Below are 16,639 nucleotides of genomic sequence, written 5' to 3'. Positions count from 1 at the left end.
GCACTATGATCGTTGGATAAAAAGAGCAAGGTCATCGTACTGATCGGTACCGTACTGTATTGGTACCAAAATGGTACATAGTCTCGAACCAAACTGGTACGAACCAACACTATAATAGGATGGTATGGGGTCTGGAAGCGAGACAGCGAACCTTAATCAAGAGCAAAACATACAAAAAATTACAATATAAATTAATATGCACCTGAGTAACCTGAGTAGAAATTTCCTGCTTATTAACAGAAAGGAGCTCATTTTCACCCATAACATTCACCAAAGTTTTTGTTCTGAAGGACCTGTTCTTTCTTGTTTTCTGTGTAACCAACACCATACTGAAAAAGCAGAAACTAAGAGAAAATACAAAATTGCTAATGAAACATCCAAACATTTGACCTGCCAGCAACAAAAGATAAATGTGTTAAATCAGAAAGGACAACAGATGAGACAATCCTAAAATGAATCACAAATTACAGAATTTTTACTGGAAAAAAAAAATCATAACATTTATTATATATGAAAAAAATGAGGTAGAAAGATGTAAACTTACAAATGGTTTTACAAACAAAATCCCAAGAATACCTATTGTTTCAGATGTCAACTGTGTAAAGTTAATTGTCCCAACCGTTTGTTAGTGTTACTGAATAAAATGTAGACTTGTCACTCCAAAACTATCAAATTTATATATTATTTAGATAAAGGCATTCAAGTGGACAGCATAACAATTCTACTGTTTCAGGCTCAAAATGGGAGGTGGATTTACCCTTGACTAGTTTCCTCGTTGGACTGCACCAATATATCATCCATGTAGCATCATTGTTGACAAAAGACCTAGTTATATCCTTGTTAGTTAGAGATCCATTAAATTGTTGAAATCAACTGTAAGATTCAGTGGTAACTGAATCACGTCCAAAATTTGAGGAAAGATAGTCAGATGCTTGCACAATGTTGCAGGACTCACATTTAGGGGCAAATTACTCTCATCTATATACACAATTACAATGGTAACAAGCCCCTATGCATTGTTTCTGACGACAATAGAAATAGAAATAACTTATGGCATACATAATTGGGTATAAATTATCTTTGACTCTACTGCTCAAATTAACATCAGATCAATGAGCAAGGATTTGCTAACAAAATCTTTAGAATGCATGGCAGTATGGGTCTTCTTGAAAAACATAGGAGATGAGTAAAAGGTACAAGGATAAAATTAGCGGCAAAATGCAGCAATCAACCTAAATATGTTTTGTCCACTTATGTAAAACTAGATTATCCACAGTATGGATTGCAATAATGGAGCTAACGACATAAGAGAGAAGAATTGCTAAGGCAACACTCATTTGCAAGAGATGACAAACAAATCACCATCTCCACACAGCAGCATAAGTTAGGGAACAATACACTGCCTAAGCACTACAGTGGAGATGCCATGTCTAGCTTCTTGCTCTTCCAATAGATAAGAATCTCTAGAGAAATGATATAGAAGCTCATGGTGGAATGTCAATCAACAAGATTACCTGAAGATCAGCATCAGAGTAAGCATGAAGCACCAGAGCCGATCTGGTAACAAAGCAGACAGATTAACTAAGTTGTCAGTCATCATGTAACAAGGATCCGACCGAGAAGCTACCTATTCGAATAACCCCCTCCCCTCTCTCTTCCTTCTGGTTTAAAGGTAGGAAGGCCCGAGAAGCTACCTATTCGAATAACCCCCTTCCCCACGGTGAAAGACACGTTGATTCAGCATGATTGAAGAAGAATCCGACCGTAAATAAGGTATGCTTCCTCTTCCCTATCTCATTTTCTCTTTTTTTAAAATACCAAAATATATCTTAAAATTTGCAAAATAAGAAGAGATCATACTAAAATTTTTGATTTTGGCTTAATTTTATGTATGTTGTAAATCTATGGATGATCTACACGATCACATAAAAATTTTTAATTGTAGGATTATATATAATTTTTAAAAATTAAATAATTTTTGGATTGAAAAATAAAAAAATAAAATAAAATTCAAAAAAAAATAGATGTATCAAATTCCGAGTTGTATATTGGATCCTGCTATCCGTAGCCACATGCAGCTTATAACCCATACAAATATGGATATAAATATGGTGTATTTGAGACATCGTCTAGATGCTACCCTACGCAGCCTAGAGCATCTTACGAGTCAGATTTTGCTACCAACATATTTGGATGAGCTCCTCTACAGTCGTATTATCGGCCAGAGGACACCTCAGAGCTAAAACTTCAGCGAGAGAACCGAAAGTGCTTATAACCTAGAGTACGCTCCTTATAGGATGAACATACAAAACTACAATGCAGCTTAGTTAGAGGGATGGGCTAAGGTGCCTCTTAACTATGCTAACGATCCGAATATCTACGAGAGGCATCATCACTCGATGAGATTTTAGAAATCGGTATGTTTACTGTATTATATATATATAATTAATTATATTATTTTATATTTTTATGAAATATTATTTTAGATATCAGAGTAAGCATGAAGAACCAGAGCCGATCTGGTAACAAAGCAGACAGATTAACTAAGTTGTCGGTCATCATGTAACTTTCAGATCAAAACAAATATTGACCTTAACACATCAGGATAAATTGAATCTTATTGTAAATTGGATGATCCTCAAATCCAAGGTTTGCCGAACCAGGCCGAACTGGTCAAAGTGGCAAACAAATATTGACCTTAACACATCAAGACAAATTGAATCTTATAGTAAACTATATGAACCTCAAATCCAAGGTTGGTTGAACCGGGCCGAACCGGTAGGGGACCAAGTTGATTCACCTATTTTTTTTGAAGCTGGCTCCAAACTAGCCGGAACCGGTCCCAAACCGATAGGAACACCCCGGACCGGTCCCGAATTGATAGGAACTAGTCGGAACAAGCTGGAACCAATCGTGAACCGCAAAAACTCAGTCCGAGCCGGCCAACTCCGTGCTGAACCGGTGCGAACCAGAACTGTTTCCGAACCTGCCTTCCTCCCCTCTTTCTTTTGTTTTAAACGAACCCTATTCGCGAAGTTTCTCAAGCCTTTCCAAACTATTCAAAGACCCCCTTCCCCATAGTGAAAAACACGCTGATTCAACACTATTGAAAGAAGATTCAACCCTAAATAAGATATGCTTCTTCTCCCCTATCTCATTTTTTTTATTTTCTTGGACGTCAAAAAATACCTTGAAATTTGCAAAATACGGAGAGATCATGCCAAAATTTTTGGTTTTGGCCTAATTTTATGATATGTTGTAGATCTATAGATGATCTATAAAATCACATAAAAATTTTTAATTTTTAAATTACACATAATTTTAAAAATTAAAAATATATTTTTTTTATTTTAAAATAAAATAGTAAATAATAAAATAAAATTCAAAAAAAATATAAATCAGAAGCATATTTTGGGGCATGCAAACTATTCTCTAGCCAAATTTGTTGTGCATTTATTTAAGTTTTGAGGTGATCATTTAGATAGGAGTCTAAGCCTAAATTTTAAGAAAAATTAAGAAATAAGTAGCCTTTGATGCATACCCATGGGCCTAGAAACAATATATGTAGCATCCATAATAGGGTTCTATATGGATCTGAGATCAAATTAATTTTTAAAAAATTTAGATTCAAAAGTTATTTTTTTAATTAAAAATAATTAAAAATATATAAAAATTAAATAGTACATAATACATATTTCAAAAGTATTTTTTGAAGTAAAAAACATATTTTTCTGAATTTATGGTATTTAAACATATTTTTTAATTTAAAAATTATTATAAATAAATAAATAAATATAAAAAATTAGCACTATGTATTAGATAAATTAAATGCATTTTCTAAGGTAAAAAATAATATCTTAATCGTAACAAAAATTTGCTATGTTTAAATAATTGATAAACTGATATACCTAATAAACCTGCAGGAATGGAACCATAAAGAAAAAAACTACAATGCTGCTTGGTTAGAGGGATGGGCTGATGTACCTCCTGACTATGCTAATGATCCAGATATGTACGAGAGACATCTCCGCTCGACGAAAATTTAAATATCAGTATGTATATTGTAATTTAAATATATATAATTGATTATATTATTTTATATTTTCTACCTTAGTAATTGATTTTGGAAAATGTCATGCTTTTTGTCGCATGCAACATCTCATTAATTATTTTATATTTGTATAATTTTAAAACAACAAAATGCATCATTTAGGTTATACCGGATCATAGAAACATCAAATTATACTTAAAATCATTGAAAAAGTTGAAAAATAATCAAACTTTATTAACTTAAAAAAATAGATGTTGATTACCAATTAATCAAATTTAAAAAACTTAAAAAAAGAATTTTGGGTACCACGTATTGGTATGGTACCGAACTAGTACCGTAATGACCGGCTCGCCAACCGGTACGGATCCCGATACTAGTTCGGCAGACCTTGCCCAAATCATATCGTGAGTTAGGTTTCCAGCATCAAAAATGTATAACACTATTAGTATTTTCATGTCCTAAAATCATATGGTTGTCTTGGCTCCTAAATCCAATTATTCACAATTTGAGTGAACATTCGTATAATGTAATAAATGATAGCAAAAGAATCTTTAGTATAAACTTTCAAGCAATTTGAAAAGACATTTGGTCAATCAAAGAATGATAAAAAATAAGATCTAGAATTGTATAGACTGAAACTTATACCAATAGTTCAATTATAACTTTAATAAGAACAAGGTTTGCCAAACCGGGCCAAATCGGGTCGAGCCGCACCGGTAGGGGGACCAGGTCGGTTCACCTTTTTTTTTGGGAATCGATCGCGAACCGGCCGGAACCTGTCGCGAACCGCACGGACTCGATCCAAACTAGCCAGTTCTATGCGGAACTGGTGCGAACCAAATGGTTGGCACCAAGTCGGATCGGTTCTGAACCAACCCCCCTCCCCTCTCTCTTCCTTCTGGTTTAAAGGTAGGAAGGCCCGAGAAGCTACCTATTCGAATAACCCCCTTCCCCACGGTGAAAGACACGTTGATTCAGCATGATTGAAGAAGAATCCGACCGTAAATAAGGTATGCTTCCTCTTCCCTATCTCATTTTCTCTTTTTTTAAAATACCAAAATATATCTTAAAATTTGCAAAATAACAAGAGATCATACTAAAATTTTTGATTTTGGCTTAATTTTATGTATGTTGTAAATCTATGGATGATCTACACGATCACATAAAAATTTTTAATTGTAGGATTATATATAATTTTTAAAAATTAAATAATTTTTAGATTGAAAAATAAAAAAATAAAATAAAATTCAAAAAAAAATAGATGTATCAAATTCCAAGTTGTATGTTGGATCCTGCTATCCGTAGCCACATGCAGCTTATAACCCATACAAATATGGATATAAATATGGTGTATTTGAGACATCGTCTAGATGCTACCCTACGCAGCCTAGAGCATCTTACGAGTCAGATTTTGCTACCAACATATTTGGATGAGCTCCTCTACAGTCGTATTATCGGCCAGAGGACACCTCAGAGCTAAAACTTCAGCGAGAGAACCGAAAGTGCCTATAACCTAGAGTACGTTCCTTATAGGATGAACATTCAAAACTACAATGCAGCTTAGTTAGAGGGATGGGCTAAGGTGCCTCTTAACTATGCTAACGATCCGAATATCTACGAGAGGCATCATCACTCGATGAGATTTTAGATATCGGTATGTTTATTGTATTATATATATATATAATTAATTATATTATTTTATATTTTTTACCTCACTAGTTGATTTTAGAATATTTCATATTGCTTCTTGTAACATCCAATATTTTACTAATCATTTTATATTTTGTATTACTTTAAAACAACAAAATGCATCATTAAGTTATACTAGGATCATAGCAACATCATAAAATATCAAATTATACTTAAAATCATTGTAAAAGTTGAAAAAATCAATTACCAATTAATCAAACTAGAAAATATTTAAAAAAATTGGTATGCCAGTTCCGGCCCGCCGATCGATCGGTAGTCCAAGGATTGCCGAACCAGGCCGAACCGGATCAAACCGGGCCGTACGGCTTGGTTCAAGCCGAATCGAGCCAACCCGGTCCCATACTGAGTTTGTTCGCTATAGGAAAATAGTTCCAACCCCATAGGGGTCGGAACCTCAATAATTCCAGCCGAAACCGGTAATTTTTAGCCGGTTCCGTCCGGTTCGACTCAGACTCGGTGGCTACTATCCTACGTACCTCAGAGCATCTCACGGGTCGGATCTTGCTACCGGCATAGTCGGATGGTCCCCTCTACAGCCGTATTATCAACTAAGAACACCTCAAAGCTAGAACTTCTGCGAGAGATCCGAAAGTGCTTATAACTCGACACGCATTCCTTATGAGATGAACATATAAGACTCCAATATCGCTTGGACAGAGGGATGGGTTGATGTGCTTTCTGATTATGCTGATGATTCGGATATCTACGAGAGGTATCGCCACTCGACTCGATTTTAAATATCATTATGTATGTCTGTTGGACTTTAAAAGTATGTAATTTGATTGTATCTTGGTTTGAAGATATTTTATGTTGTTCATTTTATGATTTATATCATTTTAAAGCAATAAGATGCATCATCTAGCTTAAACTGGAATCCTAGAAACATCAGAAAGCATCAAAAAAATATCAAATTAGACTTAAATTCATAAAAGATCGAAAAGAGAGAACTCCAAAAACAAAAATTAGGGTGCCGGTGCGTGATCCGGCACCAACTAGTTCGGTACCGGTTTGGTCCGAACCGATACCGATCTGTATCGGTCAAGCGAGAACCGACACTAACCAGTTCAATACCGGTTCGGTTCAGTCTGAACTGGTACCAAACTGTATCGGGAGCTGACCGGTACAGCACTCGGTACCGGTTCGGCGATCCTTGACCGATACGGATCCCGGTTCGATCAAGAAACAAAGTTAGCTTTGAAGTAGCACTAGATTTGGATCTTAGTTAACAAATGAATTGGGGATATAACTGGTATATTGGAATGAATGTTTAAGTTATGACTTAAAGCATAAGTGATAAATCAACCTGCAATAGAAATGAGACTAGGATTTGACTCGGTCTATAATAAGATAAGAATTGAAATAAACAACGTACAGTTATTGAGATTGTTGAAATAGAAAATCAAGACATGTATTTTTGGACATCCAAAGTAAGTGATTTGGAAGATTAACTTTTTCTTTAAGTTTCATGAAGAAGTGGATCTAAGTCTTTAGTAAGGAATTTGTTGCACTAAGAGCTACAAAAAAAGATTGGGCCAAAAAATATTACCTCATGTTCACGAAACAAGGTATGATCCTAGACAAGAAGGTCAACATTATGATAAGATCTAGTCATGGTTGAGGTTGTGATTTGACATCTTACATAGGCACACACATCCAGCTTCACAATGAATTGGATATATGTCAGAAACTTGGATACTAATGAAGTTCCTTCGTTGCAGCTTTCAGCGATTGGTCAACAGTTGGACTCTTCCAACAATGAGTTTTCACTCTCCAATTTGACACTAGAAATTGGTCGAGGATGTAAGTGTTGAATCAACTTTGGAAAAATGTTAATTTTCTTATACCCTTAGGTCAACTGGGAAGTTTGGACAAGAAACAAATATGCTGAAAGACATTGATGTTTAAACAAATAATATGTAAAGGTATAAATAAAAATAATTCTGTTAATATAGTATCTTTGACGGATCATTCTATAAGAGATCTAGGCACACCACTATTAGGCGTAAATATAGGAATTAGAAAAATTCTATTTTATTTAGGCTAATATTATTTTATTTGAAAAGAAGAGAATTTTATTTTTATTGGGAACTCTATTTTTATTAAGACTAGAGTTTTCTGAGGACTTCAATATTTTATTTCTACATGGACTCTTATTAGGATTTTGGATTTATAAATACCCACTAATATGTAATTAAGAACCCAAGTTCTTTATTATTGAGATTTGAGAATATTGAGTTGGCCCTACCTCTGATTCTTCTTCTCCTTCTTCCTCCCTTTTCTTCCCTCCCGTTCTTCCCTTTTCTTCCCTCTCCTCCTTCCATCCTACATCAATCTTAAGCATCCACATATCTTCTTTTTTTCTTTCCTCTTACTGAGTCAGACACTTGACTATACATCTAAATATGATTCTCATGTCTGCACCATGTAATATTGACACTTAGGACAAAGGCTCCATGTGTGGCTGTTCTTAGGGATTCTAGTCCATTCCCATGTATTGCATGAGGATTGTAATATATCTAGAGCAAGATTCAGAAATCAAGATTAATTGAAGGATCAAGATCACAATTGAGGCAAAGATAAAGAGGTAGAAAGGTATTGAGATCAATACAAAACTTGGATAAGAAGTGCAACCAAGGTGAGGGCCCCCTTTTTTTGGGGGGGGGGCGGGGAGGGGGCGCCAAAGGGAGGGATGGGGAATACAAATAGAACCAATTTCCTTCCTTACTAATAAGATCTCGCTATATTTCAAAAGGTCTTCCCTTTTTACAAGAAAGATGATAATAAGATTAATTAATCCATGCATTATTGTAATTCACGATATGCATGTATACACTACTTTGCAAGGTTTGCCGTACCGTGCCGAACCGGACGATACGGGACATACCATACAGTACCGGTTCGATGTCAATACATAGTACGGAGGCATACCGACACTCCGTACGCTGAACCATCCCCATACCGTAACATACCGACAACAATAATGTGGCATGGTAGGAGGCTCGGTACTGAGACGATATATCTTGCTACTTTGCCTATTATCCTATGCACAAAATGATAGTTCTACATTATCCCAGTGACTTAAAGAAACAGATGTCATCATATACAAAACTTGGATAACAAGTGCAACCAAGGTGAGCCCCCCCCCTCCCCCCCCCCCCTTTTTTTATTGGTTGGGGGCGGGGGCGCCAAGGTGGGGAATGGGGTATACAAATGGGACCAATTTCCTTCCCTAATAATAAGATCCCGCTATATTTCAAAAGGTCTTCCATTTTTACAAGAAGAAAGATGATAATAAGATTAATTAATCCATGCATTATTTCAATTCACGATATGCATTATTTCAGTTCACGATATGCATGTATATACCACTTTGCAAGATTTGCCATAACGCACCGAACCGGACGATATGGAGCATCATACCATACAATACCAGTTCGGTACCAATACATAGTATGGGAGCGTACCAACACTCCATATGTTGAACCATCTACGTATCTTAACATACTGATACAGCAATAGTGTGGCACAGTAGGAGGCCCGGTACTGAGACGGTGTACCTTACTACTTTGCCTATTATCCTTTGATAGTTCCACATTATCCCAATGACCTAAGGAAACAAATGTCATCAGATTTTATCACATCAAAAAGCAACAGAGGAAAGATAAGTTATACCTTCAAAGAACCAATTCTAATAGCACAGGCTTGTTTCTCATGAGGAGCAGGTGAAGCAGAATCAAAGCATACAGAAGATGAAGGACAATCACCACATGAACAGCCAAGAGAAGGGTCACCACATGAATAAACTGTAACATTCATAGGCTTCATCCTGACTGAATCATTAAGATTTGTTCGAAAGGCTATTGCATATGGTGAACCAGGTTCATTGGGATTTGCCTGATGACCAATAAATGCAAGCCACTCTGGAAAAGCAATCAGAAGCATAAGGTTAAACCAACCATAAATAGAAGCAAGATTTACAATTCCGCCAGTTGAACATAACAAAGAAGCTAGTGAAGATAACAACTTCCCAGGTTTAGAAATTGTTTATCCAGCTAAATGTAAGGGCATAAATCAAGATACCAATGCAATGATGGCATGACTTGAGATCAAAGTTATAACACAGCACCGTAAATAGCACATGCTGATACAATAAAATAATGCAGGACCAAGAGAGAACATCCGAAGAGAATAGGTACAAGGGAAATCTTCAACAACTTACTGGTTCAACTCAACAATGAGAACAGTAATATGATCATTTTTACGTTATGTAAGCATTAGCAATAATTGATAGACAATTTAAACCAACATGTTCAAAAGTTAAAAAATTTATTTCCCTCATTAAATTATGTTGCTGTCATATGAAAAATATCCCTAGGCCAAAGGGCATCCATACTTTTTCTTCTCTTACTCTGCTTAGTTCATTCGGCATGATAGACAAGGCAATTACAAAGATAGATGAACTTTAGGTCCTACTTGCAACCATGCATGAGTTAGACATAAAACCTTGGCACTTCTCACCTTTGTAATTTTGAGCACCTGCACCAACAAAATCCATTGCACGAGTGTTCATAGTCCCAAATTTCACATCCTTGCATGAATTAAATAACTCCTCTACATACTGACTAGTTACATAAAAATCTATGCCATCAACGGTCAAACTGTCATTGACCTGCAACCACATAAGAATGCAATTTAAAAGTATAAATATGACTGTACATCGTAGGCAGTTATTTATAATTTAATCATAATCCAATATTTATTCCATATATAAATGCCATTCACTTCAAAAAGAAGCGGGTGAGGGGAGGAAAAACAGTGCGAACCCAATCTTTAACATCATGAACTGGAACAATAAATTATCACAAAGAACAATCAGATGTTAACTATTAAGTAGTTTATCTACTAGGAAGCCATAACCTTAAATCCTTGTCTACAAATAAACTATGGGTATAAAGAAAAAGGACCTTCATCACAGAAGTCACGTTGATGAAAAGGCTTTGATTTGGAGAGCAAGAGAGCTCGCAGAAAAGATTTAAAAAGTTCCTCAAGCATGCTGGGCATCCCACAAGAAAAGGAATTGCCTGCAAAAGATATCACATGAAAAATAAGTGGGTATTACACAAAAAATAACAGCAAAAAGAAAAAAGAGGATCAAAGTATTCAAAAACAACAAAAGACAACTATATAAGTAATATAAGCAATGGACGGAACTTGCAATTAAGCATTAACCCCAAATTAGTTCAAACCGAAAGGTTGCGGATAATCCTAGGTGATGGACTAAAATCAACCCAACAATATTTATCCTCTGAGAAGTCGAATTCTTATCCTACCAAACTGGAACATGACACCAATTTTGATAAAAATTCAGTTCAAGCATGTTTCTGTCAATATCAGAACTGATTATTTTGAATGAAGCTATGACTTCAAATAAATCCACTTTTTTCTATAACAATAAAGACAGAAGGAGAGGTAGAATGTGCACCAATTGTGATTTATTCTTACCTGCAAAACTTATTTGGTTATCATCCATAGTTCAAATATTTTAACACAATGCTTATATCTGCCTTTTTTGTATTTAAGAACTCTGAATACAAATACATACTGCAAAGCATAGACAACTCAAAGAAATCACACCAACTGATCAAACAAGGGAAGAAGAATATATCAATTGAAGAGGACCGGGAAGTATGCTAGCAGACAATATTCAACATTGAGAGATTGACTTCTCATTTCAAATATATATTGTCACTGCTAAACTAATAGACTTTAAGAGAAAAAAAATAAAACTATAATACACGAAGGCAATACTCCAGCAGGTTGGTCTTTGAACTTCGGTAGATGTAATTGTGTTCTTACCAAGGTCAGCGGAACAGATACTGAGCACCGTACTAGTTCTCCGATGGCACTAGGCGGTACGGGACCGCGTCATGCCGTGTCAGAGGGAGAGAGGAGGCAGGCGGACGATGGAGGAGGCCGATGAAGGGCCGGCGGAGGCAACGGTCGGTTCCCCTATTTCGTTCCCGCCACCCTCCGCCGGCCTCTGCCAGCGTCTGCCCGCCTCCCTCCCTCTCCATCTCCCTCCCTCCCCCGCTCGCACTCTCTTTTCTTCTCCTTCTTCGGTACCGGCAACGATTTTCGTTTTCGTTGCCGGAACTGTACCGGTGAGTCGCCGGTACGGCTCGAAGCTACCGGAACCGTCCGATTCAGGACGATTTCACCAACCCTGCTTCTTAGAATCAGTACCAAAATATGTAATTGGAGGATTTAGTTGGAGATAATTTAATGTAGCCGTGGGCTGAGCTAACCCACCAAAAAAAATCAAAGTGTATATACAAAAAGGTTGTTCATTTTTTTTTTCCATTCCCTGTTGTCTACCTATTATGTTTCCTTGTGATACATATGATCTTGGGTTTTCTGCATATATACCCTCCAAAATATATAAAAATGTATGAATACCCTCGTAAAATTTCTATTTGCATGTATACCCTCATCAAATATTTATTTTGCATGTATACCCTTCTTTTACTTTCTTTTTTATATATGTACCTATACTATCTAACGCCGTTAAAAATTAAATGATTTAAAATTAAAATGACTAAAATACCCTTATGGGTATACATGCAAAAAGAAAACTTCATATGGATAGACATGCAAATAGCAACTTTGCGAGGGTATTCATGCAATTACGCATATTTAGCAGGGTATACACTTCAAAAAAATCTAATCAAAAATAATCAAAATCCAATAAAGATAATCGTTAATAAAAAAGATAACAAAATAAAATTAAATCATGTTAATATCAACTCTTACAGAATAAATCATGTTACTTTTACGAAATTCTCGTCTCAAAAACAAACAACTCAACATTTACAACTCACTAAAAAATATTTTACTAATCTAAGCATCTATAATTAATTTAAATTTGATAGCTTCAATCTTTTAAAAATAATGACGAATATATAGATGTCATAAATTCAATAATTATAATTATATCAAAATCAAATGAAGAATAGAATTACCAAAATGACCACCTAATATTCCAACTTGACTAAGCCAAGATCTTAAAAAAAAAAATTAACAATGTGACTCGATCTTTTTTTGACTTATCAATCCAACTGAATCATAAAAGACTTAGAAAATTTCAGCTGAGTTTTGACATTTTTTAATGAATTTTTTGAATGTATACCCTTTTAAATATGAAAGTTACTATTTGCGTATATACCCTTATAACTTTTTTTGCAAATCTACCCATAAGGTTATTGTAGTCATTTTAATTTTAAACCGTCTATTTTTTAACGACGTTAAATAATACAGGTACATATGCAAAAAAAAAAAGAAGGATATACATGCAAATAGTAGTTTTACGAGGGTATTCATGCAATTTTGCATATTTAGAAGAGAATATATGCAAAAACCCTATGATCTTGTATGATTTAACGTTTTTACTATTTTAGCAGTTTGATGTCCTGAAATAACATGCAATTCCACCAGAACATGATTTGAAGAATGCTATACCTTGACCTAAGTAGTTCTAGTTCTCTAACATTCATTGATTCTACAACTTGCTAAACTGATCTGCAGTGCAGCAGACATTGCCAGTGATTGTTGGACACAAACTCTGGATCTTCAAGGACAACAACTCATCTGGCTGAGAAGGAAAAAAGAAAACATTTTACAGATCAAGAGTCCAATCACAGTTTAACTTTATACTACTCAAGGTTACAGATACATTAAGACCCAATAATTTAGGAAGAAAAGGTTGAACACACATGCAGTAACACCAGCCCACCCACCTTTTTTTTATAGAAAGAAAAAGAAGACCGTTAATTTGTTTTCCTTTCCAGATATTCATGTCAAAATGATAACTTAGCAGCACAAATATAACTATAATCTTGCATACAAATATAAAATGATAACCACAATGTGTTACCAAGTACCTTCATAGAAGGGACATTATAAGGACAGTTCAAAACCTTTCCATCACCGCGGCGTCCACAAATACCATACATGGAACAATACCCTTCTGCATATATCTTTCTGAAGGAAAATGATAAAATGTTTCAAATGCAAAAATAGAATATTGAATTTCTGAAAGAAAATGGACAATGATTATCATAAACGATCAGATTCAAGAAAGGCAATGGAACTTGTAGTTTTGGATGTGACAAAGGAGCTAAAAAGTGCCTATGTAAATGAATGATGATTACTATTAGTTATTGTGGCCAGACAACCCATGTCTGCATCAAATCTTTTTCTTTTTTCATCATTGCGTCTTACTTATCTCATATCTCGTTACAAAAGTTTAGATGTTTACTACCTTGAGGGATTCTTTTCTAACAGATATTACAAGACTACCAACAAAAGTGGGACTAGTCAAGCTTCTAAGGCAAATCTATGATCTTTGGCCAGTCAAATGTAAGAAATCTTAGATCACTGTCACTTCAGCAGAACCTGCCCTCCTTCAATCAATGAAAATCCCTATATGTTCAATTTGGATCTAGAACAATAAGAATCATTGGATAGCTCAAATGACCATTAGAAGTCTTGCTTTGTGGCCTCTGGCTCACTCAAAAACATGGCAGTAAGGACATTTTCTTACACTGCCAGATAACTAATCTATCAGCTTGACTTTAAAAATACCTTTTTCTATATGATGGAAGCTAATCAGATGCTTTTTTATGTTAGATTTTGGTCTTTAATATCATACTAGATAGAGGGCATTTCTTTATCTAGTTTAGTACATAGGCTGTAAGATATTTTCAACAGTTTTTCCGTTTATTATTGAGTAAAAAAAAAGGGAAAGATTAAAAAAAAAATACATGACACTTGACAGGCTGTCGACTACAAAAAGGCCGCTATTGTAGTTTATAAAGACTACATGAACAACTATGTACAAAAGATTTCTCAAAAATAATATTAAACAAAATATAATGCTCAATAACTACATGCATTTTGACTAAATATCCACTTAATCTCAAAAATATGAGGAAATTAATTTTGCTTCTGAGTTGTACTAAAAGATGAAGGAAAATATTTGAATTCAGTAGGCAAAGCTTCAAAATTACCAAGTTTAATGATTCCTCAAAAAACTGAAGTTGAAAAAGTATATTATATATAAATGTTATATCTTTGCAATACAAAAAAAAATAGTTCACTTAAATTTCCATTATATAAAATGTTTCTTTCACTTGAATTTATCCCTTTATGGAACAGGCATTCAAATTTAACTAGTCATGCTAAACATGCTGAACTCAAAATTATTTGTCGGAAGCACCAGATGCAGAAGCAGACAAAAAAAGGACTTCCTGAACCAGAACTAGCCAAAAAAATCGTACTAGTTTTTCGGGTGCTTCTATAGGCTGGTATAGCCTTCAGCATTCTATTGGATAGATTTACTAGTTTCTTGAGAAATGATGTTCCTGGTTCAATGGAATCAGTCATTGTCTGCTCAGAAATAATTCACCACTCTTTCTCTAACTAAGAAGTAAAGTCTAAACATCAACAAAAAATAAAAAGAAAGAAAGAATGAAACTATTGCATATCGCAACTAACACCAAGCAATGGAAACATAAGAACATTTTGCTCATGCCAGATATGTAGCCAGATATAATGTAAAAATTAGAATTTGTAACCTGAAGCAGACCTATCAAATGAAACAATAGCTGAAGGCCTACATTTAAAATTTGTTTACCCAAATGGACATTATAAATCATGATCTGTCAAGAGAATGCCCTTACACTGTTGTAGCATTGGACTGCTGAGCACCTGTTGGAGGCACAAGAGTGATCTGCACATTCAAATACGAGATTGCAACTTCAAAAAGAGTTGACAGAATGCTCAAAGCAAATTTAAATTATGTACAAGCAAAAACATTTTCTGAAAACTACAGAGAGATAACATTATGTAAGATTTGTCTCGGATGTTGCACCTGGACATCAATTAACCCCAACCCAACTCACCCCTCCCCCCAGGACGACTCTTCCTCCATTTTAAATCAGCAAAGGTAAGATGACAAATTAAAAGTAGGCATCGATCACAGAATTTTCATTTCCAAATAGAGTCGCAGCCTTTAATTTTGAGAATAAATAACGACATATTACCACCTTGAACAACCTTTATATCAGCACTAACCAGTTTGTATGGGCAACACTTTTTTGTCACAACAAACCATCTAATAAAGGTGCCATGACTTGTGGACTATGTTCATTGATACAAATTCCTACAGTAAACAGATGAGGTTTGTTCCAAGACTGAACCATCAAAAAATGATTGCCTAACATAATCAATTCCACATGAAGGTGGGAATAGGACTTTATGCGGCAAAAAAAATAACTAAAAAAGCCAACTTTTATTGTCACGCCCCGAGCCCGAGGTGCGGCAGACGCCGCACGCCCGCACGGCGGGCCGCACGGGCGCGCAAGGCAGCAGATCATATCAAAGCAGATACAGCTATTCAAAGATGACATAATTATTTAAATTGTTCAAAAGCGGTCTTACAAAATTTCAAAATAGCATATGCCAACATAGTTCAAATGTCCAAACTAATTTAACTAAAATGCCCAAAATCGAAGAAATCATCGAAAAATCTAACGCACTCCCCAATCCCGTGCGATCAAGCCTCTGGATCTGAAAAATAGAGAAAATAAAATAATGAGCTACACTAGCCCAGTAAGCAACAAAATACCCCAAAGTGGGGTCAGAGCATATCAGATCAAAACACAGGATAATGACTGGAATAAATCATAAATAACATCGTTTTACTGTTTTCAAAACTTATTATCATTTTTCCAAAAACTCAGATACCAGAATCTCAACATGATAGGCTACGGCCACGTAACCCAGTGGCATGGGTTGCACAGAGTGCCAGAAACCACTATT

General features: G+C 35.2%; 1 protein-coding gene across 1 annotated transcript in view; it reads right to left on the bottom strand.

Annotated features, from left to right (window-relative positions):
• Positions 1 to 292: 292 nt before the first annotated feature.
• LOC113463358 overlaps positions 293 to 16,639 on the bottom strand; it is a 45,478-nt gene continuing 29,131 nt past the window's right edge. Inside the window, exons 9-15 of the mRNA XM_039121689.1 lie at positions 15,499 to 15,548; positions 13,699 to 13,798; positions 10,726 to 10,842; positions 10,280 to 10,430; positions 9,434 to 9,681; positions 9,319 to 9,368; positions 293 to 390 (exon numbers count right to left, since the gene is read on the bottom strand). Coding sequence (XP_038977617.1) covers positions 366 to 390; positions 9,319 to 9,368; positions 9,434 to 9,681; positions 10,280 to 10,430; positions 10,726 to 10,842; positions 13,699 to 13,798; positions 15,499 to 15,548 — 741 coding nt within the window. The 3' untranslated portion in view covers positions 293 to 365. The remainder of the gene's footprint in view (positions 391 to 9,318; positions 9,369 to 9,433; positions 9,682 to 10,279; positions 10,431 to 10,725; positions 10,843 to 13,698; positions 13,799 to 15,498; positions 15,549 to 16,639) is intronic.

Source organism: Phoenix dactylifera, unplaced genomic scaffold, assembly GCF_009389715.1.
Source record: "Phoenix dactylifera cultivar Barhee BC4 unplaced genomic scaffold, palm_55x_up_171113_PBpolish2nd_filt_p 001186F, whole genome shotgun sequence".
Classification (NCBI taxonomy): domain Eukaryota; kingdom Viridiplantae; phylum Streptophyta; class Magnoliopsida; order Arecales; family Arecaceae; genus Phoenix; species Phoenix dactylifera.
This window is presented reverse-complemented; position numbering and strand designations above follow the sequence as displayed.